Below are 27,803 nucleotides of genomic sequence, written 5' to 3' on the forward strand. Positions count from 1 at the left end.
GAACACATGAAACAACTTTGTGGTAAAAAGGAAAAATGACACTAGACCCCTGGTGCAACAATAGGTAGAACATGCACTTACTAAACGCTGCGTGTCATGTACGTAAGGAGAATGCAGTAACAGTAATATATATAGAACTTTCTGACCAGCAGACTGCTGACATCCAGAACGATTGCCGATCAACTGCGGCTACTACAGCTGGTATCTGAAAGGCAGTAACCCAGCTCCATTACACTATGGGAGAGCTGATTGGTGAGGGTGATGACAGCTCGCCGATCAGACATTGATGGCTTCTCCTGTGGGTAGGCATCAGTGTACAATGCCTGGAGTTCCCCTTAAACTCTCTAATATACTTTCCTCCATTCTCCATATTGGTGAAAACTCCATTCAAAGCCAGCATGGGCTCCAGACTGATATATTGTAGCACAGTAATGGCAGGAGAGAGGCACGTGCTGCCATCAGTGTATCACCTAGATTGGATACATAAACTAGATAAACTGCTAGTAAACTTTCAGGTGTGTAACGCATTAGATTCCTACCAGAACCTTTCCTTTTGAATATGTTTGCCTTTAGGAACAGGATATAAACATGAACCATTATAATTGCACTGGATACGGCCCCCCATACTTGCCCCATCCTCTCGGTCCCGCCATGGAGATATGTCCGCCCACTCAGTATGCAAATGCGTGGAGAGGAGTCTGATGTCCATAGGAAATCACTGGAGCAGTGATTTCCTATGGACGTCGGACTCATCTCTGCTTATTTGTATATTGAGTGGGCGGTGGGACTGGCAGGATGGGGTAAGTATGGGAGACCATATCAAGGGGTGGGTTGGTATCAGGGACCGTCCAGGGGCAACAGGTTCCCTTTTAAAGGGGTTATGTAAAAGCACAGCTACTTTCTTGCAAAAACAGCACCACCCCTGTCCTCAGGTTGTGTGTGGTATTACAATTCACCTTCATTAATTTCAGTGGCGCTGAGCTGCAATACCACACCCAAACTGAAAACAAGAGTGGTGCTGTTCTGGATGGTTATACACGGTTAGGTAAACATGGCTGCTTTTTTTTGTTCTTAGCTAACACCACACACAAACTGAGGACAAGAATGGCGCTGTTTGAGGAAGATATTTTTCTAAGCTTGAAGAACCCCATTCACGCCATGTTCTTTCTCTCAGCCTCCAGGATACCATCAGTGAGGTGTTTAAACATGTACTGTGACTGGTCTCTTTTCTGCTACTATAGTCTATGGCTACGCCATGGTATATGTTTTAGTACCTTTTTATAATAAACTGGTGGCAGACAGAGAATATGTGACGTGAACGGGCTGGAAACAAATACCTAAACCAGCCATGGAGAATCTTCGGCTCTCCAGCTGTTGCAAAACTACAATACCCATCATGCCTGGAGAGCCAAAGCGAAGCTTTGGCTGTCCAGGCATGATGGGAATTGTAGTTTTGCAACAGCTCGAGGGCTGAAAGTTCCCCATGCCTGATTATTAATACTATATATCAGTGATCTGCAACCTATATCTCTCCAGGTGTTAAGAAACTACAACTCCAAGCTGGCATATTAGGAGTTGTATCCCTAGGTTGATGACCCTACTGGGCACTCTACACGCTGATGTACCAACAAGGCAATCTATCTGATGCAGTGAACAAGAGGCTGATAGGTTTGCTCAGTATTCCCAGCACTTTCTATCTATCCCCGTTCCAGAATCCGCCTACTAGATCTTGGCATTGCTTCCGTGACATTTCCAGACATTATTTTAGAATCGCTCGCGGGGTTAATTGCATCGCCCTTTACTGTATTTTTGCAACAAATTCCAATTTCTATATTTATCAAGTGAAGATGTTTTCCTGAATCACAAGGACACAAGAGCATGAGGTGGGGGCTGTGTTGTAGAGAGCGCTCCTTGCTTCTTCCTTAAAGGGGACGCCCAGGATTGGAGAAATGGCGCCACACATTTCTATAGGGTATGGCTGAATGAGGTCAAAGGTTATGGTTATGTCTGTATGCGGCATCTGCACCATCCTCCCCTTCCACAATGAAATGGCTGATACTATGTGAGATAAAAAAAAACATGCATATATGGACAAATTAGAAAAAAAAAAACATATATATATTAGTAATACCTCTGTTCTCAAACTTATTCGGTTCTGGAAGGCTGTTCCAGAACCAAGCAGAGATTTTAAGTAGGAAATCGTGGAAATACATTTAAAGGGATAGTTAACTAAAACAATTTTTTTGTAATTTACTTTTATTAAAAAAAAGCCAGTATTCCGTTACTTATCAGCTGCTGTATGTCGTACAGGAAGTGGTGTATTCCTTCCAGTCTGAGACAGTGCTCTCTGCTGCCACCTCTGTCCATGTCAGGAACTGTCCGGAGCAGCATCAAATCCCCATAGAAAAAATTTAACATTATAGCGAGTCTTCACACAATAAGCCAACAGCTGCAAGGATTCTGCCCCTGCCCAGTCATGGCCAATGGTGCAATCCCATGCGGCGGAATCCACATGCCTTGTGGTCACCAACGGCTAAGCGATATTACCGGGCCTTATCGGCAACAACATAAAGGGACTGTAACAGTTATTGGTTGCATTATTGAAACCCGGCAGACACAGGTGTTAACCAACCTAAACTGCAAACGCATTTTAAAAACGCAATGTGAACATGGCCTTAGGTGGATTTTCTAAAAACTTCATTCAGGATGCACCCATAACATCCCAGTAACAACTGAGAATTTAGTTGCAGGTGTGCTGCAGCGTCCATGGCCTCAGCCATAGGCTTCTCCTTCCCTTTAGGACAGGGATGGGGATCCTGCAGCCCTCCAGCTAATGCAAAACTACAATTCCCATCATGCCTGGGCAGCCAAAGCTTTAGCTTTGGCTGCCCAGGCATGATGGGAATTGTAGTTTTGCAGGAGGTGGAGAGCTGAAAATTCCCCACCCCTGCATTAGGCCCTGCTTCTGGGTTAGGTAAGGAACACGTGGTTGCCCTGTCCACCATCCCCTCCCGGCTTCCGTACGACTCGGTACCATCAGCCAGCAAACTTCCTCCGCCATGCTCCCCGACGAACAGAAGCGCACCACCCCCGCGGACCAATAAGGAGTTGCTTCCCGCTGAGTGACGGCCTCGCTGGCCAATCAGGGGACACGCAGGCGTATCACGTGTCCGAGGTCGTTTACCGTTAGGCGCGGCTCGTCTGGAGCGGTGAGGTAACGGTTTCTGTTGTGTCGGTAATATTACGTCATTAACGGTTACCTTTTCGGTTTGAGGCGTCACATAGGCGTGTGCTACCTCACTTATTGCTTGTAATGTTAATCTAGGGTCGTAGGAAGCGTAATGGAAGAGAAAGGCCGAGCGCCTCACGGAAGGTCTAATGGCCGTTTGGCACTATGACGTCATTTATTAGGTTGTTTGGTGACATCATGCTGCATGAACGGCGACCTCAAGTAGTGGAGTGACGTCTTATAATTTGTGACGTCATTGCATCTTATATACCTTATGTATTTGTGGGTAAATACTAGACTATATACTATATCTCCTTTATATAAATACATGTGGTATATACTATATCCCCTCTATATAAATACATGTGGTATATACTATATCCCCTCTATATAAATACATGTGGTATATACTATATCCCCTCTATATAAATACATGTGGTATATACTATATCCCCTCTATATAAATACATGTGGTATATACTATATCCCCTCTATATAAATACATGTGGTATATACTATATCCCCTCTATATAAATACATGTGATATATACTATATCCCTGCTATCTAATTACATGTGGTATATACTATATCCCCTCTATATAAATACATGTGGTATATACTATATCCCCTCTATATAAATACATGTGGTATATACTATATCCCCTCTATATAAATACATGTGGTATATACTATATCCCCTCTATATAAATACATGTGGTATATACTATATCCCCTCTATATAAATACATGTGGTATATACTATATCCCCTCTATATAAATACATGTGGTATATACTATATCCCCTCTATATAAATACATGTGGTATATACTATATCCCCTCTATATAAATACATGTGGTATATACTATATCCCCTCTATATAAATACATGTGGTATATACTATATCCCCTCTATATAAATACATGTGGTATATACTGTATCCCCTCTATATAAATACATGTGGTATATACTGTATCCCCTCTATATAAATACATGTGGTATATACTATATCCCCGCTATATAAATACATGTGATATATACTATATCCCTGCTATCTAATTACATGTGGTATATACTATATCCCTGCTATCTAATTACATGTGATATATACTATATCCCTGCTATCTAATTACATGTGGTATATACTATATCCCCTCTATATAAATACATGTGGTATATACTATATCCCCTCTATATAAATACATGTGGTATATACTATATCCCCTCTATATAAATACATGTGGTATATACTATATCCCCTCTATATAAATACATGTGGTATATACTATATCCCCTCTATATAAATACATGTGGTATATACTATATCCCCTCTATATAAATACATGTGGTATATACTATATCCCCTCTATATAAATACATGTGGTATATACTGTATCCCCTCTATATAAATACATGTGGTATATACTGTATCCCCTCTATATAAATACATGTGGTATATACTATATCCCCGCTATATAAATACATGTGATATATACTATATCCCTGCTATCTAATTACATGTGGTATATACTATATCCCTGCTATCTAATTACATGTGGTATATACTATATCCCTGCTATATAAATACATGTGGTATATACTGTATCCCCTCTATATAAATACATGTGGTATATACTATATCCCCTCTATATAAATATATGTGGTAAATACTATATCCCCTCTATATGAATACATGTGGTATATACTATATCCCTGCCATATAAATACATGTGGTATATACTAGAGATGAGCAAATACGATTCGATCTAGTAGGTATTCGATCAAATATTGCGGTATTTGAAAGATTCGAATACAATCGAGTAGTGTGTCGAATACACAGCAAACATTCAAAAGCCCTCCCATCGCACTTGTCCCTTTTTTTAATCCAATCACCATGCTGGGAGGCTGTGAGGGACCCTGAGAGTACGCACGCAGCGCGAAAACAGCATATACCCTCATTGGATGGCTGAACCACATGACCTCGAATCTTAAATACAAGCCTCTCGACCGCAGATGCGCTTTCAACCTAGCCAGGGAGAGTTCCTCGAGCAGGGAGAGATGGGTTTTAATAGCGTTTTGGCTAGGCAGGCTTACTACAGAACCCAAAAGTACTTTTCAGGGCTAATATCCAGCGAAAAAGTCATCTCTGCATCCAAAGCACTTCTCAGTGCTAAGAAATAAATCGCAGCAGCAGCTGTATTCATTCCATTACAATAGTGTCCATGATTTAGCCCACTAAGGGCACGCTAACGTTATACCTAGTGTGCCAGTTACCCAATAAAAGGCATGTGATACCCAGTGTGCCAGTTACCCAGTAAAAGGCACGTGATACCCACTAGTGTGCCAGTTACCCAGTAAAAGGCACGTGATACCAAGTGTGCCAGTTGCCCAGTTAAAGGACAACTCCGGCTAAATTTTTTTTGGGCTTATTTAACACACATTACAAAGTTATATAACTTTGTAATGTGGTTAAATACCCGGTCTGGCCCCCTTCCCCCACTTTCCGACCCCCCACCCCGGAAGTTAAAGAATGTATACATTACCTATTACGGTCGTCACGGTCCTCTTCTCTGGTGTCGGGTGACGTCAGAGCTGGGGGGCGGTCCGGGTCTTCTTCCTCTTCGGCGTCTTCATTGAGAGTGAATGGGAGAGAAAAGGCTGCTGGTGCACATGCGCACCAGCAGCCTTTTCATTGGCTGGAGCGCATCACATGGCTTCCAGCTTGCTCAGCCCTGATTGGCTGAGCTTGCTGGAAGCCATGTGATGCGCTCCAGCCAATGAAAAGGCTGCCGGTGCGCAAGCGCACTGGCAGCCTTTTCTCTCTCATGGACCCGGAAGCAAGAGACATCGCTGGACGGCGGACGCAGGTGACGGTGAGGCGGACGGCGGGCGAATGGAGTGGCGATCGTCACCGGAGGGATGGTGAGTATAATGTCTGTGTTTTTGTTTTTTTTGGGGGGGGTCCCGCTGGAGTTGTCCTTTAAAGGCACGTAATACCTAGTGTGCCAGTTGCCTAGTAAAAGGCAAGTGATACCTATTGTGCTAGTTGCCCATTAAAAGGCAAGTGATACCTATTGTGCCAGTTGCCCACTAAAAGGCTACAATGAAGAAGGGAAGTGCAAAGGGACGGGGCCGTGGACACGGAAGAGGTGGTTCAGGCACAAGTCGTGTGCAAGCACCTGGACAATCAATGGCTGCTGCTGCTGAGGGGCAGGCAGGTTTACGTGCTTCCAAGATCCCTCAGTTCATGAGCCGGCTAGGCATAGGGTAGAGTACACAGCTGTTAAGGCCAGACCAGCAGGAACTGGTGGTCAAATGGATAGCAGATAATGCTTTCACCCAAATGTCCACAGAGTCCAGTCCTGTCGGCAGGCAAGAGTCTGGACTGCAGAAACCTCGCTGTGACCCTCCTTCCTCCCAACCTGCCCAATGTTCTGAAAACATTAAGGTCACCTTTGCCCAGTCCCCGGAGCTGTTTTCTGGTCCTTTTCTGGCATCGGAACAGCCAGAATCCCGGGATTTTATGTGCGCTGATGCCCAAAGTTTGGAGCATCCGCCATCTCCAGGTGATGTTGGTGAGAAACTGCACCCACCAGGTGGAATCTGCATAGATGGCGATGATGACGAGACACAATTGCCATCCGGGGAGGCAATGGGTCTGTCCGTTGTGCAGCAGGAGGATGACAGCGATGTAGTTGAGGAGGAGGAGGCGGTCGACGACTTAGTGACCGATCCAACCTGGCCTGGGGAGTCGTCCAGCGGGGAAAGTTGTGGAGTTGCGGAGGCCCGTGCAGCCCCCCCAAACTGCATCCCGAGGAAGAGGGGTGTCCAGAGGCAGGGGAAACAGTGCGAAGGCAGGCGAGAGGCAGCAGAGCGGAGGCCCGTATCAGCCCCCCCGTTTCAAGCTCCCACCTCGAGGGGCCGTGTCTCTTTGGTTTGGTCATTTTTTTAATGTCTGCGCCGATGATAAACGGAGCGCGGTGTGCTCACTGTGCCATTCCAAAATAAGTCAGGGCTCTGAAAAAAGCAACCTCACCACCTCAGGAATGCAGCGCCATTTGGAAGGCAAGCATTGGGCAGAGTGGGAGAGAGCGAACGCGGAAAAAGCTGTGTTAGGGGTCCCCGCTGCTGCATCTTCCCCTCGTTTGTCTGCTGCCTCTGCAGTCCGTATGACCAGGCAGGAAACTGAAGCATCGTCCTCCGCTTCGGTCACGTTTCGTCCTTCCACCCCAGCCTCCCCTTTGCCTGTGTCCGGCACTTCGCCCACACCTTCGTTTGCCTCCAGCCAACAATTGTCCATTGTGTAGGCATTTGAGTACGCAGCGAGCCACCCACAAGCCCAAACCCTAAAGAGCCACATCTCAAAAATGCTGGCCCTTGAGATGTTGTTTCGGCTTGTAGAGACCCAGTCCTTCTGCGACCTGATGGCAGCTGCTGTGCGACAGTATTCGGTCCCCAGCCGCCACTACTTTTCCCTGCGTGCCATCCCCGACCTGCACCAGCACGTGTCCGGTAACATCAAGTGGGCCCTCAGATACTTGGTGAGCGCCAAGGTCCACCTCACCACGGACTCGTGGACAAGTGCCTGCGGTCAGGGAAGATACATATCCATCATGGTACATTGGGTCAATGTGGTGGAAGCTGGGACCGGGTCTCAAACTGGGAGGCACTATCTCTGACCCCCCAAGGTAATTGCCAGCACAGGTTGTGCCAACCCCACCACCTCCTCCTCTTCGTCTTCCACCTTACCATCTACCTCAGCCACTGGATGGAGGCGCTGCAGCACTGGCGTGGGAAAACGGTAGCAGGCTGTGCTCAAGCTCCTCAGCTTGGGCGATAGGCAGCACAGTGCCCGAGAGGTGCTGAACGGCCTATTACAGGAGACGAAAAGGTGGCTGTCACCGCTGCAGCTGGGACCAGGCATGGTCGTGTGTGATAACAGCCGTAATCTGTTAGCGGCTCTGGAGCTGGAAGAACTCACCCACGTACCATGCCTGGCCCACGTTTTTAATTTGGTGGTTCAACGTTTCCGGAAAACGTACCCAGACCTCCCCAAGCTACTGGTGAAAGTGCGGCACTTGTGCGCCCACTTTCATAAGTCCCACGGACCTGCTACTAGCCTGAGGAAGATCCATCAACGCCTCAATTTGCCTCAACACCGGCTAATCTGCAACGTCACCACTCGCTGGAATTCTACCTATCATATATTGGCCCGGGTGTGCGAGCAACAGAGAGCTCTGATGGAATACCAGCTCCAAAATTTCTGTGTGCCTACCTCTCAGCTGCCTCAGTTTGTCAGCCATGACTGGGCATGGATGGCGGACATATGCAAAGTTTTGCGCATACTTGAGGGCTCCACCAAGAGGGTCAGCAGTGATGCCTTGAGAAAGCGCCGGAAGGGCGTGAAACGGTCGTAGGCCGGGGGAGAGCGTCCTCATGTTATCCTGTACAAGCGTGTTTATACTTCAATAAAGGTGACGATATTTATGGTGAGTGCCACTGAAGATTATTTTTCTATTCACTAAGATGACACTATAGTGAGCCTAACCATCCCTCTCCTGTGCGTCATTAAAGAAACCCTGCTCTTAACAAAGCAGAGCAACTTGTGTAGGGAGGAGACCGGGATGTGAGGAGACGTTTCGCAGCGTGACACTGTTGTCAGCTTCTCAGCAGCAAGGCCAGCAGGAAGAAGAGGACGACGACGATGAGATGGAGGAAGATGTGGAAGAGGAAGGTGCCCATACTTTGGAGGGTAGCACTGACGTTGGGTGTGTACCATTGGTTAGGTGGGGATGGGGAGAGGAGGAAGAGGAGGAATGGGAGAGTCATCCGTCTGGTATCTGGCATTGTTATCGGTGTGAATATTTAGTTAGAAGCTAAAAGACCACCTGCTCCTTCTAGTCTAGTTGTGAGTTGTTCAGGACATGGAGGCTGGAGACTGGCTGCATCCACTGCACACACAGGAGAAGCTGCTTTATATCTTTCCTTTTTCCCTCAGAAGTTGCCCCGGATCATGTAGGACATTAGGGAGAAGCTGCTGAGCCAGTGTCTTCCTTCCCGGGTCCTGCGTGCTCTAGCTTTAAAGTGGCCTGTCAGCTGACAGAGCACTCAGCCAATCACAGGCCGGGACTGCTGCGGCCTGTGATTGGCTGAGTGACCTGTCAGCTGACAGGCCATTCTGAAGCCAGAGCGCGCGGGACCCGGGGAGGAAGACAGAGCGGAGGAGAAGCCCTGACAGGTAATGTATGCTGCAAGGACATCGGTAACGATGTCCCTGCAGCCCCCGCTCAACGATCATCGGCCGTGGAATTGGCCCAGTAATTGAGTGGCGATCTAGCTGATCGGCGCTCGTTTACATTGTTGATCGGGCCCTGCTCGGCCCTTGGAATAGGGCCCTAACTCATTGGCCCAGTGCTTATGTCTCTAATGTGGCCTCCACCTATCCTTGCCTGTCATTACTTATTTAGAGATGCTCCACCCTTCCACCTGGAGCAGTATTGTGGTTTTGCCATAGTGAAGGTGTGTTGTTTCTGATCTGCCATGCTGTATCTGACCTGAGCTTGTTTACCTGACATCTATGACCGACCCTCCTGTGCATGACCTGGACTTTTGACAATCGTCCTGTGCTTGTACCTGCTGCTGCCAGAATATCCTCAGCCCTTCTTCATCTACTTATAATGGCTGCTTAACCCTTGCTGGGCTGACTCTCCTGCAGCACATTAACCCCACATACTGGAACTTCTTTCTTCTTTACCCCACACTGAACTGTTCTTTTTCCGTTATTGTGATAATAGTGATTTCTTCCTCTTTGTGGGGTATCCAAATTACATCAAATAATAGTATAAGCGCTCATACAGATTCACACAGACGCCAGAGGCACTTGGTATCACTGCAAAAGGTTCTCCCTTTATTACACGTACAACAGTTCTTATACTAAATATGACATACAGGAAAAGAGTGGTTACATCATTGGTTAATCCTGGCATTATTGGCTGTTCGCCTAGTCCCTGAGTTATCTGACACCCCCCACCACCACCAACACAAGTCCACTCCCTAGTCCTAGGGAGAACAAAAGGCACGTTCAAGTATATATATATATATAAAATGATTATTGTATGGTAGTATAGGCCATACCTATAGATTTTAGATATACATATAGATATTTGTCAGACTGTATTTCTCACACCTAGTTGTTGACCTGTTGCACCAGCCTCACCTCTGCCTGTAACAACCTGTTATCCTTTGGCAGCAGAAGTCCAGCTTCCGCATCCTGGAGCAGGATAAAGGGTGATGACCTAAAGGATACTTAGACTCTGCTCCCGAATTAGTAAGTCATCCCAGAAAGGTAACACATTGGGGTCCACACCTGTTGGGATGCTACACTTAAAGGGGTTATCCAGCAATACAAAAACATGGCCACTTTTCCCCCCTACTGTTGTCTCCAGGTCAGGTGTGATTTGCAATTAAGCTCCATTTACTTCAATGGAACTGAGTCCCAAACCCTGGAGACAAGAGAGGGGAAAATGTGGCCGTGTTTTTGTAGCTCTGGATAACCCCTTTAACTTCATGGCCTCTTTGCTATGGCTGCAGTGGTGATAGGCCATGCATTGTAAGGATCACATTGCTGTTTTTAAAGGGATTTTCCCAGGTTACATAGACTGATTGGCGGGGTGCTGACATACGGCCCCGATCCGATTAGCAGATTATTTGTTACTGCTTCACTTCTCCTTTGTATTAGATCTGATAAATCGCTCCTCTTGTCTTGTGTAAAATGCTACTACAGCATCTACTCTTTTGTAGAATGGATCCTACCAGACCCCCATTTGGAGGCTCTCGCTTTCCAACGCCCTTTGGAATTAAGCCACCATCATCTGACTCCAAAGAAGGAGCAGCAGGTAGAGAACTTTCTCTGTCCAGAGGTCGTGGATTGGAGGTAGCTGCCAGCTTGGACCCAACAGTAAAGGTAAAGTAAAAAACACACAGGTAGTGCAAAAAAAAGTTTCTTGAATATAGACAAGCAAACAGAAACAGGTATGTGGAGGAGTATCAATCCCGCCTGTCTGAGTGTGTCATTGCCCATCTATGGGAGAGCTTGTGCTCCTCACACTGCCGCTGCTCTCCAGTCAAAGGAATGACATCTCCGCTCAAAGAAGCGGAGGCATAATATGTAACACCCCATATGGGTGACTTTTGAAGGGATGAAATGGATTGGCGTCAGTCACCTGAAATACGATGGGAAACTAGCCTAATACAGATACATTTTAGGTCCATTATGGCCACCAGTGGTATGGAAGTAATGTTACTCTATGGGACATGTGTATCAGATGCTTCCATATGTTTTGTGTTTGATCTTTATTGCATCGTATACTAGTGGTTTTTATAATTGCAAGGAGTAGTTTAGTATTTTTCAGTATTGCAGAGTGTAGTTCAGTACTACTTATATACTTATGCCATAACTCTCATATTAAGACTATGTATTACATATACCCTCATGTGAGGGTTCAGGGTGCACCCCTAAGGTGTGAGGATTATTTATTCATTGGTAGCAGATATTTGTAAACTTATTAGGGCATCTCTTAATGGGCACAAATCAACTTTTTATAGGATATGGGTACATGGACCACACTTTAAATGGGTACACCCATTATGAGTGACAGGAAAGTTCTGCCATTTGTAGAAAAGACTTGTTTGGGGTGCAGGGGCTTCAAACCACTTCTGATAAAGGACTGGAGTCTACGGCTGTTATTTATGTTGTATATTGGTGGTCAATTAGGGAATGTATAGTAGATTGTAGTGTAATGGTGTGTTTATCTGAAGCCAAAGCCAGATCTAGACTATAAATAGGGAACAGGTCATAAAGGAAATATTAAGATTTCTCCTATTTTCAAATCCATTCCTGGCTTTGGCTTTAAAAAAAAAAAGTCAGATAAATCTCTTTATCATGGAATAGGAGCACACCTCAGAGATGGATATTCCATAATGTCAGGAATGCTCCTGTAATTTAGAAGGTTCCATAAGCCAATGAAGCTCCCCTCCCTTTTTAACATAGTATTAATTGTAATATATTTTATATAATTCTCTCTAAAGGAGGCACAGGATTCCAGAAATGTGCTGCCTTCTCTGTTCCGTGGTTTGGGCTTTGAAACCCCACCACCTGTGGCTCCTGGCCGAGTGGGACCCTTTTTGGGTAAGTTTTAAGAGCTCGAGATAACACGTGGCAATGTATACATCATGGTATAAAGTTAATCAGCACCATCACCGGACAGAGCACAGATTATTGGGTACGATTCTACCCACTAGTATAACCCTTATAATGAATGCATTGTGCTGTACTAAGTAGCATTGTAGGAATGCCACACTAGACCATAGACCAGGGGTCCCCAAACTTTTCACACAGGGGACCAGTTCACTGTCCCTAAGACCATCGGAGGGCCGGACTATAAAAAAAAAGCAAAACTATAATCAAACCCCAGTGCAAAATGCCACAACCCCCCCCCCCCCCCCCCCAAAGTAAAAGCATCCCTCTTTCTTTCCACCCCTCACCCAGCCCCCATTCAATCCCTCACTCCCCCCTCAACCAGCCTCCCCTCACGCCCTCAACCAGCCCCCTTACTCCACCTTCGCACCCTCAACCAGCCCCCCTAACTCCCCCTTCACACCCTTAACCAGCCCCCTCACCCCACTTTCATCTCCCCCCACTTCACCTTCACCCCCTCAAGCAGGTATGTGGGTAACCCCCTGTACCCCTGCTGTGCCCCCATATAGTAATAATGTCCCCTGCATTGTCCTCCATATACTAATAATGTGTCCCTGCATTGTCCCTCATATAGTAATAATGCTGCCTGTTGTGCTCTCTATATAGTAATAATGTCCCCCTGCAATGTCCCCCATATAGTAATAATGTTCCCCTGCAATGTCCCCCATATAGTTATATTGTCCCCCTACAATGTCCCCCAAATACTTATAATGTCCCACTGCATTGCTACAAAAAATATAATAATTATACTCACTCTTCTCTCCTCTTCAGCCGGTCAGTCGCAGGAGGGATCCCCCAGCAGGTGTAGCGACGTCATCACTGCCCCTGCCGGAGGATCCCTCAGAGATCATTTCCAGGTTACATTGGGGGGGGGGGGGGGGTTCGGTGGTCCGTGCAGCGCCGAGGAGGCAGACGGCAGGGCAGACATCTCACACTGCTCTGGGATCTGCGGTCCGTTGCACATCACCATGTTATCCAGGAAGTGACATCACCATGTTATCCAGGAAGTATGAGCATTTCCTGTAATAAGTGTATATTGGTAATTTGTATAACTTTTGGGCGGCAATACAATACCTAAATAAAAAATTTTGCCTGACTTCTCCTTTAACATGACTTCCTTTTTTCTCCAGGTAGGGGAATGCTTGGGGCTTTGGGCCAAGGTGATGATTCTGCCCCTCAACCTGGTTCGTCTATCAGCCCACCTTTTAAGCCTCCCCAGTACAGGCCTTCAAGTAGTGGTGATTCAGCTGGACCAATTGGAAGAGCTCGGTGAGTGAAGAAATATAGCTGCAGATAAACCATCTTCAGTATTCCTATAAGGGACCTTTAACACTTTTAGTATGTATTATTGTAGTGTATATTCACTGACAAATGTATCGTAATGCAAAACATAATTCTTACCTCTAACTATGTATTACCTGTGTATAATCTTTGTTCTTCTCAAGGTTTCCTATGAGTCCTGCAGTTGGAGAACAGCCCATGTCAATCTTTCCTGGTAGGGGTCTAGGAAGACAGCAGATATCTACAGTCCCGAGCACACCAGCTCCTAAAGTAGGAGGCTTAGCTTCTGAAATGTCAGTAAAACCTGAGGAAAGGAGGTGAGAAATTGAGATAATTGATTACACAGCTGATGTATTCTGAGCATAGAGTTATAAGATGTTAAAGGGGAATGTGTCATCAGAAAATTGCCTATTGTTTAACTCAAGTTTTTAAATCTTGAACATTTATTAAGAATGTTTGGTGATCTTTTTTTCTTTCCTAATTTTACTAAAAAGTCCTGAAATCTTGCAGTTTCCAATGAATAAATCACAATGCAACGTTTTAAAAAACACAGGACTAGCCAGATATCCCTCTCCCTCCCACAAAGGGCACAGCTGTATGTGGATGGATACCTGGCTTTGGTTTTTCCCTTTTCATTACATTGACTTATAGAGCCACTTAATATGGTAGTTTTGGTGGTTTCCCTACAGGAGCCACCCCTTGGCTGGGTCATTCCCAGAGGAATTTCTGGCTAGTCCTGTGTTTTGAGAGTCTCAAATGAGGCTCCATAGGCTCTTCTTTGCATGTTTGTATTTGCCAGGGAGCAATGTGCCTAGGTTTTCACTGTGTTGAGCCCTTTAACCAGCAGCCGACAGTGTTTTCTTTGGCTGGTCTCCCTAAAATCAGTGATCTTTTTCCTGTAATGCAACGTTTCCTCATTCTCATCTTAAAATTTAAAAAGACTTTTTTTATATGCTTGTTATAAAATTTGTGTGCATACACATATATATTTTGGGCCCGCTGAGGGGATCAATTGATTTTCTAGAGCTGATCCGCCAGCAGATTATAGTATGGGCGGTCCTTACAGCCACCCAAACCGCCCACATTATAATCTTCTAGGCCACAGGCAGCTTCGGGCCTGCTACCTAGAAGTGAGTTGAGTCACGTCCCATCGCAGGTAGTGTGGTGACATCATCACACACCCTGCATCTGGGCACGTCCTGCAGCCAGAAGAGCCCCAGCACAGGAGCCAGAAGAGGTAAGTGCAGCCTATTCTCCCGGGGTGGGAGACTTCCACGTGGGGCACTATTGGAGGTGGCTGACTACCATATTGAGCACTATTGGAGGAGGCTGACTAGCATGTGGAGCACTATTAGAGGAAAGCTTTCTGCTTGGGGGAATTAATGGGGCAACTACTTTATGGGGCAGACACACAACAGTGTCAGGAATACTGCACACCTCTGTGACAGTGCTAGAAATGCAGCATGCTTCAAAAAATATCAATGTCGGCCAGTGACTTTGTCCAATTTTTTAATTTCGTTCCCCTGTGTATTTGTGTTTGAAACCCTTGCTCTAGGGGGTACAGCTGGGTCGCATTTATTTTAATTATGATTGCACTGTTGTCGGATTTGTAATACAGGTAACTCTGAGTATTACAATATTTGTCTTTTCTGTTACAGGTCACCAGTGAGCTCTCTTGAGGCAGGACTGTCACTGCCAAGCATTCTTGGTAGGGGTGTAGGAAGGCAAGAAATGGCTTCGGTCCCAAGCACTGCACCTCCTGGCGGAGGTAGCCCTCCTGCTGACATTGCTGTCAAAAGAGAGGAAAGGAGGTAAATAATAGGAATTGGGATAATGGTTGTATTTAATGTTTAAAAAGATTATGATGTTTTAACAGAGAGCTGAATTCACAGACCTCTATAATTTGTCTTTGCGCCAAGATATAGATAAGGGAGGCCTCAATAACACAGTGTCTGCTTTCAGATCTTCATGGCATGACAAGAAATGCTTTGGCCACAGAAATGCCCCCCACACACACGCACCTAATTTAATAATAATAATCTAAGGTAACAAGTGACTGTTCCTACTTGGGTGATTGGAGCAAACACTCAAAAAGCAGGTCCAACACAGACGGTCCGCAGCAAGAGGAAACAGGATGCGATTCCAATGCAGGTATATATGTATACAGCTCGGGATGTTGGATGCAGTGGCACGGGTGATAATCCTTCAGAACTCAAGTCCAGGAACAGGCAGTAAGGTAGATGGAGTGTGGGCACGCTCCGGCCGGCAGCGTGCACCACAAAAGACTTCCGCCCGTAGCTCTACTACGGCCTCCTTACTTTGTCTTTGTGACATCACTAAGACCTACGGGCGGAAATCTTTTGTGGTGCATGCAGCGTGCCCACATTCCATCTACCTTACTGCCTGTTCCTGGACTTGAGTTCTGGAGGATTATCACCCGTGCCACTACATCCAACATCCCGGGCTGTATACATATATACCTGCATTGGAATCGCATCCTGTTTCCTTTTGCTGCGGACTGTCTGTGTTGGACCTGCTTTCTGAGTGTTTGCTCCAATCACCCAGGTAGGAACAGTCACTTGTTACCTTATGCTGGAGAGGGCTAGCTGAGCTTTGTAGTGCCACATTTAGACGGATTGGCGAGATTTCAGAATATGCCAGTGTTGTTTTAACCCAGGGGGTGGAACTGATGTATGACATTTGTAATCCTTTGGACATTACTTTATTTACATGTAGTGAGTAGCGCCGGTGGACGCAGGTGGATCACTTGGGAAGGATCTACTAGCTTGCTTGTTTTATATGTTTTTTCTATATGGATGACAGGTCCATTTAATATCCCTGCACAGCACCACTAATCAGGTTGTGGCGCATCTAGGACTGTCTCTGTGGATGAGACAAACACTCTATTTCTTGTGCCTGTCATTGGGGGACACAGCACCAGTGGGTATAGGCTACTGCCACTAGGAGGCAACACTAGACAGAAGAAGAAGTGACTCCGCCTGGCAGGCTATACCCCTCCTACAGACACCAGGCTAACTCAGTTTTAGTCTTGTGTCCGTAGGAGGTAGACACAGGTGCCATGCACCTCCTTTTTTATTTTAGTTTTATTTCTTTTCTTTTTCTTTTAGGTTATCAGGGGGACCGTCGGCGTGGGCTGCCACATCAGACGCAGTTCCCCCTGAGGGTGCATGGAAAGTTTTCCTTCCCTGCACCGGTCACCCGTCCCCCAACGTCTGCTCCTTGCGGTAGGATTCCGGTGCCCCACCAAGGTGCGAGGTGACCGAAGGGGTGACCCTGCGCGCACCTGAAGATGCCGGACAGGTGAGTATTCCTGTCCTTAGCGCCCCTTTGGACCTCTCTTTAGGGGGTGGGGGGTCGTCCCAGGGCACCCAAGTGCTGTCCCTAATCTCCGCAGGGCAGCCTCCTGGTGCCAGCCTCCACTGCAGCACAGCCCTCTCTCCCTCTCCTGCAGCCACAGTAGCTCCATAGGGGACCACCGGAGTGGTCATGGGTTTTTCCCTCCCCCCTTCCCTCCGGCGGCCACGTTTTCGCCGTTCCGCGCTGCCTTCTCGCGGCCGCCGGCCCGGCCCGTAACTTTAGTCCCCGGCTTTGGCCGGAGCTAGGCCGCATCACCGTGGGCCGCACCTGGGGCTTTGCTGCAGCTTCATAGAGGAGGTTGTTGACTCTCTTCCCCCCCCCCCCCCCTTTCCTCCAGTGGCCACATTTGCTCGGCGCTCCGCGCCGCCTTGCTGCCACCGGCCTGCCCCATAAATTTAGTCCCCGGCTTTGGCCGGAGCTAGGCCGCATCGGCGCACATGTGTGACGTCACTGGGGGCGGAGCGCCCGCCTGTACTTCTCCTTCCCGCCCGCCTGCTTTGCTCTCATTGGCTACTCCTTTCCCAGTGGCCCCCACCCTTGGTTTTCTCCCTCCTCCTCTCTGCTGACTATTCTTAGTGCAGCAGTTTGTGGCTACCTGCGTTTCCCCAGCCTGTCAGCTTTACAGCTCCAGCGTTCAGTGCAGCAGCAGCAGCTCCAGCGTTCAGTGCAGCAGCAGCTCCAGCATCCAGTGCAGCAGCTGCCCCAGCATCCAGTGCAGCAGCTGCCCCAGCATCTAGTGCAGCAGCTGCCCCAGCATCCAGTGCAGCAGCTGCCCCAGCATCCAGTGCAGCAGCTGCCCCAGCATCCAGTGCAGCAGCTGCCCCAGCATCCAGTGCAGCAGCTGCCCCAGCATCCAGTGCAGCAGCTGCTCCAGCATCCAGTGCAAGTGCAGCTCCAGTGGCCGACACAGCAGGTCCAGGGTCGGGTAAGCTCACCCAGTGGGTGATATCCCCCTCCTCCACTCCCCAGGCTAACAGCCCTAGCTACCATGTTTGCCCTTCCTGGACAACTTCCCTAGGCAGCTCACCCCCGCGGCTGTGGCAACACACTTTGCGTGTGCTCGCTGTAATAAGAAGTTCCCCTGCAGTCAGCCTGGTTCACTCTGCCTGCTATGCCTTAACCATGGTGCTAACTCCCAGGAGGGCCCCCCCCCCCCTCCAAGCTCAGATGTAGCCTCTCCTGACTGGGCTAGGTCCCTGTCACAGGCGATCGGTGACCTCTCTGAGCTGTCTCAGGTCATGTTTCATGCCATTGAGCGGTTGCCCTCCCAGGCGCCCCCAGCTGCGGGACCATCCAGGATATCTCCGGACTCCCCTTCCAGAGGACGGTCTCATAAGAGATCTAGACTTTCTATCTCACGGTCACCCTCTCGGTATTCCTCAGACCCTTCTCCTGTCAGATCCACTGCAGGCGGTTCCGCTTCCCAGCGACCCCTTTCCCCCACCTCGGGGGACCCCTCTGACTCTCTGCCTCAGAGTCTGACAGGGAGGATCAGCTGGCCTCTGCTGTGCAAGCCTTGATCCGTGCAGTGCGGGACACCTTGCGTATTCAGGAAGAGTCCCCTTCTACATCTAAGAGTGAAGTCTCCTTCATTCGCCATGAACGGCAGCCCTTGGTATTTCCCAGTCACACGGTTTTTGAGGATCTTCTCGCCAAGGAGTGAAAACACCCTGACTGGCGGATTCCATACTCTAAGCATGCCGAGGTTTGGTTTCCCTTCTCCCCTAACTTGGCCTCTGCATGGACAGTGCCCCCATCGGTGGACCTTCCTGTTTCACGACTCGCCAAATCTACTACTCTGCCTCCGGCAGATGGTGCTTCACTCATTGACCCAGTGGACAAGAAAATCTGTCTTTATTGCAGCTGGTCCGGCCTTGCGTCCTACCTTTGCAGCATCTTGGGTCAGCAAAGCTTGTTCCTCTTGGGCCAGGCAGTTAGTCCATGATCTCTCCCTGGACTCTCCACGTTAGGACCTCCTGTCTCTGGCCACGCAGATTCTGCAGGCGTCCAAATACTTGTGCGATGCTTCTCAGGAAGCCGCTCGTTTGTCTGCTCGGGCCCTGGCGCACTCTGTAGCCATCCACGCTCTGTCTGGCTAAAATCCTGGTCTGCTGACGCCGCCGCCAAGAAGGTGTTTACTTCTCTTCCCTTTGCAGGAAGCAGACTTTTTGGGGAGCGCCTGGATAAGTTAATCTCGGCAGAGCTCCTTGCTCCCTCAAAACCGGTCCCGATGTCCGCAGCTTACCAGGCGATCCAGCCGATTCCGCTCCTTTGAGCCTCCGGCACGTCGGCACCCTGCTACGGATACGCCTCCAGCTCCCTCTTCTAGGAAGCCCTCCTTCAAACCCCTTCCTTCCTGGCAGCTCCGATCTCGCCCTTCCAGGGGTCCTGCCCCCAAGTCTTCTTCCTGAGGGTCCTTCCCCACTCCGGTCTCTTTCTCAGTTGGGGGGTCGTCTGCACTCCTTCAAGGAGGTTTGGATCGCCCATGTGTCCGATGTGTGGGTCGGGAGGTGGTATCTTCGGGATATAAGATCGAGTTTGTGTCCATCCCACCCCCTCGTTTCTTCCCATCAAATCTCCCACGCTCTTCGGCACGGCTTTCCGAGCTTTTCCTTGCTCAAGGAGTTGTGGTCCCAGTCCTCCCCTCCAAGCGCTTCCAGGGATTCTATTCCTATCTGTTCACTGTCCCCCCCAAAAAAACAAAAAAGACGGTTCCGTCCGTCCTATCTGGGATTTGAAGCGGCTGAACAAGTTTGTTCTGCATGAAATCCTTACGGTTGGTGGTCGCGTCTCGGGAGCATTCTATGGAGTTTCTCGGCATGCTTTTCAACACCGAGACGGCCCGCGTCCTCATCTTAGCCCATAGGACCCGCAGTGACACACACGTGTCCCGGGGCTGCCGATGTCAGAGGCAGGAGTGGCGACCTAAAATTTGCCGGCGGCAGCTGCATGGTAGGTGGATGATCTGTGCCCGAGTGAGCGTGCAGGGTCCCAGGTCTGTGTTCGCAGGGGTGGCACAGAGAGAACATGACAGGCGCTCAGGTAGCCGCCTGTCATGTTCTCGGCACTATATGTTAAACTACGCTATTTTGTAGTTTAACATAAAGTATCGATACCAGGAAATCCTGGTATCGAACCGTTTTTTTGCCCCGAAAATCGATAGTAGTATCGATTTTTCGGTGCATTGTGCATCCCTAGTTCAGACCAACAACGTCACCGCCGTTGCTTATCTGAACCGTCAAGGCGGCACCAGGAACCGCTCAGTCATGACCGAGGCCGCTCGCATTCTCCATTGGGCGGAACGGTTATTCCAGCTCTCTCAGCAGTCCACATTCCCGGGGGGGGACAATTGGCGTCGGACTATCTCAGTTGCGAAAAGCTGGATCAAGGCGAATGGTCCCTTCATCCCAGGGTGTTTCTTCGGCTCTGCCGGAGTTGGGTATTCCCAGGCGTGCATCTCTTCGCACCCGGGATGCTCGCGCGTTCGCGGTGGACGCCTTGGCCTCCCATGGGAGCAGTTCTCCCTGATTTACGTCTTCCCTCCTCTGCCCTTTCTCCCGCGCTTCCTGAAGCGCATCAAGGCACTCGGCGTTCCTGCCATTCTTGTCGCTCCAGACTGGCCGCGTCGGTCCTGGTACGCCGACGTAGTGCACTTCCTGGTCGACGCCCCCTGGCGTCTTCCCCTGCGGGCCGACCTCCTTTCACATGGGCCAATATTCCACCCCAATTTACCTCAGCTGAGTTTAATGGCGTGGCTGTTGAGGCCACGGTATTGAGGTTCCGTGGGTTTTCGGAACCAGTCATCCAAACCATGCTTAAGGCCCGTAAGCCTCAGTCGGCTCGGATCTACCATCGCGTGTGGAAGGCCTCCTTTTCCTTGTGTGAACAGAATAATTTTCACCCCATGATGTGTTCCACGCCCAAGATTCTTTCCTTTTTGCACTCCGGTCTGGATAAGGGCCTCAGTCAGTCCACCTTACGTTCTCAGGTTTCTGCCTTGTCTGTTCTTTTTCAGTGGGCTCTTGTTTTTCGCCCTTAGGTGAAGACTTTCCTTCAGGGGGTGGCCCATTTGGCCCCTCCTTTCCGACAGCCTGTGGAGCCCTGGGACCTTGATTTGGTCCTCGAGGTTCTGCAAGGTCCTCCCTTTGAGCCTTTACGAGAGGTGTCTCATCTCTTTTCTTGGAAGGTCGCCTTCTTGGTAGCGATTTCGTCCATCCGTAGGGTGTCTGAACTGGCGGCACTCTCTTGTCGCTCCCCTTACCTGGTCCTTCACAAGGACAAGGTTGTGCTTCACCCTATCCCTTCCTTCCTGCCGAAGGTCGTGTCGGCATTTCACATTAATGAGGATATAATTCTCCCCTCTTTTTGTCCTGCCCCCTCCCATCCTAGGGAACGGTCCCTGCATTGTTTGGACCTTGTCCCGGCCATACGGATATACTTATCCGTCACTGATTCCTTCCGCCACTCGGATTCCCTGTTCGTGGTCCCATCAGGTCCGTGCAAGGGGCTGGCTGCCTCCAAGACCACCATTGGGCGTTGGATCAGGGCAGCCATCACGGAGGCCTACCGCGTTCGTGGCAGGGCTCCGCCTTTTCGGGTCACTGCTCATTCTACTCGGGCGATGGGGGCTTCTTGGGCAGTTCACCATCTGGCCTCAGTGTCCCAGGTCTGCAAAGCTGCCACCTGGGCTTCGGTTCACACTTTTTTCAAAGTTCTATCAGGTCCATGTCCTGGCTTCCTCTGATGCCAGTCTCGGCCGCACGGTTCTGCAGGCCGCCGTGCGCCAGGCAGGCCGCATGGGGATTGTCGTTTTCTTTCCCCACCCTCTGGGACTGCTTTTGTACGTCCCACTGGTGCTGTGTCCCCCAATGACAGGCACAAGAAAAGAGGATTTTTGTACTCACCGTAAAATCCCTTTCTTGTGGCTTCATTGGGGGACACAGCTCCCACCCTGTTTTTTTTGAGGTGGTTGCTCCCAGGGCTTGTTCTGTTCTTGGGTTTTTGTTCCCGGGACCAGCCTGGTTTTTTGCTTGTTGTTTTCCTTACTGTGTACTACTGCTTGTGACTAAACTGAGTTAGCCTGGTGTCTGTAGGAGGGGTATAGCCTGCCAGGCGGAGTCACTTCTTCTGTCTAGTGTCGCCTCCTAGTGGCAGTAGCCTATACCCACTGGTGCTGTGTCCCCCAATGAAGCCACAAGAAAGGGATTTTACGGTGAGTACAAAAATCCTCTTATGTCTAATAATAATAATCAGTTTCTATTTTCTGATGGTTCTTTTATTTCATTTTTAGTACATTATTATGGGGGCTGCCATCTTACCCTGTTTTTAATGCTGTACAGTAAGCTCACTGCACATAAGCACAATAGACTGAAGGGAACCCCATTTACTTGTATGAGAGATTTTTATAGGCATGCTCTGTGACCTGTGCTGAGGTCATTCCACAGGGAGGGAGGAGGCTTAACTCGTAACCTTCACCTCTTATCTATATACTGGTGTCAGATTCTAATGTAATATTTTCTGTAATAAGGAGGGCTTTGTTAAAAAATTTTCTTTACAGAATAGGAAGTGGCAGATTATTAGACTAAGACTATTAGGCCTTATGAGCAGTATGAAAATTGTAAGGATTAATATCTAATCTAGATACAGTGAAACCTCTTTGACAAGATGCCCAAATCCTAATCATTAGAGGGGTTATTCTCTGTTTTAATCTTTTACCTAACCACACGACTCCCATGTGAAAAGATTGGTATAGTACGTGCTCGTCTTCCCCTCCAGTCAGTCTGTAAGACTTTCCTCTCCATTTGTGGTTTTTGAGCTTTAGCCCAGAGAAGATGCCGGCATTTTTGGTTTATGTTAACATATGGCTTCTCCTTTGCATGATGCAGTTTTACCTTGTATTTGTGGATTGTACAGACAACTGTGTTTGTGGGAAGTGTTTCCTGAGGCCTTTCAGTGATTTTCCATCATCTCTGTTTTTATTACCATGCCAGAGTCCATAGATCACCAGCATCCAGTATTAACCATCAGCCTTAACCATTGTGTACATGGATTTCTCCAGATTTTCTGAATCTTTAGATATTATATACTATAAATGGCGGGAAAGTCTTTGCAATTTTATGTTGGGGAACAGTGGTTTTCACTGCATTGGGAACGTATATTTTAAAACTTAGCCTATAGCTTTCCTGTTTGGCAAAACATTTCCTTCCATCTCTTATCACTATCTCCCCCTCCAAGGAATCCCTCTGCACACATCTGTTCTTCTCCCACTAACTGCTAATGTTTTTTGTTCCCAGAGAACCATTGCCTAAACAGGGCTCTAAGGGAAACAGCATTCCATTAGGAATCAACCTGATAAAGATCCACTGCAAAAATGAAGCTGTCTATCAGTACCACGTCACATATACGTAAGCAATGTGGTGTTTTCTAGTATTTGTAATCCACCTACACTATGGGGGGAGAATTTATCATTTCCAACTTTTTCCACCCCTTTGGTTCCAAACTTGCATTTTTTCTGTTATATTGGTTTCTTTTGTGGCTAGACCTGGCTACTGCATTTCAGCTCCCGCTACACAGTGAATGGGGCAAACTGCTTTAAAGTGACACTGTCACCCCCTTTGTGCATTTTGACATCTCTACACAGGTGTAAAGGGTAAATTTTGCGTTTTTCATACCTTATTTCATATCATACTTCATGGTGTTTGTTCAAGTAAAAAGTGTCCTTTTATCAACTGCAGATTGTATTAAGTGGGCTTGGCCTCGCGGCAATAGCGCCACTTAGCCACGCCCACATTGGCACCGTGTCTAGACCTTTCGGCCGGCTTGTTCCAATGGCTGGCCAAGGGGGCGGGGCCAACTGTGGCGTTGTGGGCGGGGCTATGTGGCGCTAATGCCGCGAGGCCCCGTCCACTTAACACAATCTGCAGTTGATAAAAGATGACTTTTTACTTGAACAAGCATCGTCATGGTATGATGTAAAATAAGGTATGAAAACCGCTAAATTTACCTTTTAAACCTGTGTAGAGATGTCAGAATGCAAAAAGGAGGTGACAGTGTCACTTTAACCCCCGTTCACTGTGCAGGTGCCAAACAGCTAATCCGGTGGTGGTTGTGGGCATCCTGCCGTCTAGTGACTATTGAGCTAATCTGTGGATAGCTCATTGGTGTATTTTGTCCAGAAAACTCCTTTATTTTTTTTTTGTACTTTTTCTGAATAATATACAATAAAGTGTGAACAATGGAAACTATTCCTACTACATGGTTACTCACAGGTAGAAAGACGTCCTATCATGTCTTACTTTACCTCAACCACCTGGTATAAGATGTCGGCTACCGGCACCCTAGATCCATTCTTGTAGGCTTTGATTTGTACTCTACATTCTTAAGATAGATAGCATCATATATCTTCTATCTACATTGTATGTATAAGTGGAGTGGACATTTAATTATTGTTGTCAGCCTTGTTTTATTAGCTATGTATATTCGTGAATTTATACTGCTACTGATACTTTTCTTCTATACCAATGTTATATTATGTGGAAACTCAATAAAATGTTTGAACAATAAAGTGTGAACAAAAAGAGCGATTACAATGCAGAGCATCCAGAAGGATTGATGAAAACAGTAATGATAATTAATAAAATGGTGACAAACTTTACATTTGTAAAGAAGCATTACAGTTGTAAAACGAGTAAAATATGACATTTCAAGAATAAATATGAAAGGAATGAATTAAAAAAAAATGGATCATCTAATAAACAGTATGACCTAGTAAATATGGTAATGGTGCTGTTTAGTTATACTAGACTAATCAAGCGGCAGTAGAAAAAGGTATAAAAAGGCAGGAGCGATGAGTGGCGTTTTTGAAATGTCCAGGATGACATCTTCAGTGGACAAAATGAGTTAGGAGAAATATACATTCTAATCACATTGTCGCCTATGGTTATAATTATGACGACTTATCATGACATCTTCAATGTTGGTCATATAGATACAATACAATCCTTTCCTTAGTGTTAGTGGTGGGAGTATTGTATTAATGGATACTCATCCATTGAATATAGATGAAACAGAAAATAAATCATGTCAATAAACATATCAAAATAGAAAATACCAATAGCAATAAGGAAAAAAAAGAAAGAAAAAACAAAACAAAAGGGGGGAGGGGGTCTGCCAGTAAGTATTTAATCTATAGTAGTACCAGATTTCCGAGAGAACTTGCCAGTTCCTGAGTGTAATACCAACGTGTATGTTGAAATTTTATCATCAAAACCCCTTTAAAGGGAACCTGTCACCCCCCGTGCCGGGGTGACAGGCTACCAACCCCCCGCTACAGCCCCCTATACTCACCTGATCCCACCGGGTCCCGCTTCTGGATCCGGTCAGGTCACGGAGATAGCCGCTGCAGCCTGGCACGCGCGCTGAGAGATGAGTCCAACGCTCCATCATTCTCTATGAGCGTTGGACTCATCTCTCAGCGCGCGCGCTGGGCTGCAGCGGCTGGGTTCTCCCTGACCCGAACGGATCCAGAAGCGGGACCCGGCGGGATCAGGTGAGTATAGGGGGCTGTAGCGGGGGGTCGGGAGCCTGTCACCCCGGCACGGGGGGTGACAGGTTCCCTTTAAGCAGTTGTGAATATTGTAATTGTAATATTGCTGGACACTCCATTGTAATTACACCCCCGATTCTTGACGTCACAGTATTTAAGAGAATCTGAAGTCTCCCTGATCTACTAAATTAAGGGAAATAGCCCTATATGTGCATTTCCTATAATTAATGTACATTAGAAATTTGTCTAACTTTCCATAAGTAATAACATATTAAAAAATAGTTTGCTCCGGAGTTGTCCTTTAAGGAGTTGCATGCAGATGGGCAAGCACCTACTCATCAGCCACAGTGCTTGAGTCAAGCTGATGCCATCTCTCCATTTACACGCACCGATACTACAGTAGAACATGTACTTTTGAGGGACTGTGTTAGTTTTTGCATTTTGCTAAATATGAAGAAGAGCTTTTAAAAAGGTTGATACGTGTTTAATCTGTTTTTGACCTCTTTCTCTTATTTTTCCAAAGGCCCAATGTGGAGTGCCGCAATATGCGCTTTGGCATGTTGAAAGACCATCGTTCTGTGACCGGGCCCGTTACAGCTTTTGATGGTGCCATTCTCTACCTTCCTGTCAAGCTTCCAAAGGTACAAGGAGTATACAGATATATACATTTTCACCCTGTTTGAGATGCCATAAACAGGGAAAAAATGACGAAAGGGGTTTTATACTGTAGGATTTGTAAAATGCTGTTTTTTTCCAGAATCAACACCTCTTCTGTCCTCAGATTGGGTGTGGTATTGCAGCTCAGTTGCTTTGAAGTGAATGGAGCTGAGTTGTATTACCACAAACCTGAAGATGTGTGAGGATTTTCAGCTATGATTTTCTAATTCTGGATAACCTCTTCAAGGAATGGAAATTCAATGTAGGACTTACTGCTCCATGTGTTTTGCAGAAAGTGGAACTAGAAAGTGAGCGTCGAACTGATGGACAGAAGATAAATGTCACTATACAAATGACCAAGATCCTAGAACCCAGTTCAGACCTTTGCATTCCATTCTATAATGTTGTGATTAGAAGGTAAGAAATATATTGTGTATGTGCTTCTGTAGTTAAAGAAGCTGTTTTTCTCGTCTTATCGGGAGACACAGGAACCATGGGTGTAGGCTGACAATAGCCTATGCTGGTAGAAGACTAAAAGCAAGAAGAAACCAATTATGAATATAGGTTTTATTCTTTGCGATGCGATCATTTGGATACATGTACATCTGTTATGCTGCATTTAGGGGCTTATGTATACAAATGACATACAGATATAGTTACAGGGTAGGGATATTGCTCTGTTCTGTTTTATCATTTTCACTTGTGGATGTTGTTCCAGAGTAATGAAAATCCTGGATATGAAGCTGGTTGGTAGAAATTTCTATGACCCCACAAGTGCCACAGTGCTGCAGCAATACAGGTCAGCTATGTCTATATATAGATCCCTGCTACTTAACTATATAATAACCTGCACGCTGCCAGTATTATTGGATGCTATTTTTCACACTAAAGAAAATTGATCTCATATTGATGACTGACCTGCCTTTTTCCCCATTCATAGCCATTTATAATCGACCCTTGTAGTGGTCTGGTCCCTTTTAGAGTCATTGCCTCTACACACAAGTACCTGCTATTCACTGTGCCCTATAACATGAATGGTCCGCTTTGCACCATATTCATTTCTCTAAATCCACAATCATGCTGGCTCAGTATGTTTTTCTGGTGGTGTTTGGCTGCCTCAGTAATATTTTTTTGTAGTGGTTGCATTGTAGTAAATGACTATTAAAGGTATCAAATATATGTCCTATAACATTTATAATCCTTCATATTGTGCTAACCGTGGCGTCAGACTGACATTGAGTTTCAGAACTGCTATAATGTGCATTGTGTTCTAGATTGCAGGTATGGCCAGGATTTGCCGCCAGTATACGCAGGACAGATGGAGGTCTGTTTCTTCTAGCTGATGTCACCCATAAGATTATTCGGAATGATTCTGTGCTGGACATCATGTAAGTTCTAGTCCTTTGGTGAAATGTATTAACTATTATAAATAAAATGTCCTTATATGTATTTAAAGG

The 27,803-nt window shown here is 47.0% G+C and overlaps 1 protein-coding gene across 8 annotated transcripts in view; it reads left to right on the plus strand.

The window, feature by feature from the left end:
* Positions 1-3,076: 3,076 nt before the first annotated feature.
* The window catches only part of PIWIL2 (piwi like RNA-mediated gene silencing 2), a 77,932-nt gene continuing 53,205 nt past the window's right edge, over positions 3,077-27,803 (plus strand). The window contains exons 1-12 of one of the 8 annotated variants that reach the window (XM_069944514.1): positions 3,077-3,214; positions 10,479-10,556; positions 11,030-11,192; positions 12,317-12,416; positions 13,616-13,754; positions 13,931-14,083; positions 15,425-15,577; positions 23,438-23,548; positions 26,213-26,330; positions 26,639-26,763; positions 27,065-27,145; positions 27,621-27,734. In XM_069944514.1, the coding sequence (XP_069800615.1) occupies positions 11,031-11,192; positions 12,317-12,416; positions 13,616-13,754; positions 13,931-14,083; positions 15,425-15,577; positions 23,438-23,548; positions 26,213-26,330; positions 26,639-26,763; positions 27,065-27,145; positions 27,621-27,734 (1,256 nt within the window). In that variant the 5' untranslated portion in view covers positions 3,077-3,214; positions 10,479-10,556; position 11,030. The other 7 variants (XM_069944523.1, XM_069944542.1, XM_069944552.1 and 4 more) reach the window with 7 other exon arrangements.

The sequence above is a fragment of the Dendropsophus ebraccatus genome, chromosome 1, assembly GCF_027789765.1.
Source record: "Dendropsophus ebraccatus isolate aDenEbr1 chromosome 1, aDenEbr1.pat, whole genome shotgun sequence".
NCBI classification, from domain to species: domain Eukaryota; kingdom Metazoa; phylum Chordata; class Amphibia; order Anura; family Hylidae; genus Dendropsophus; species Dendropsophus ebraccatus.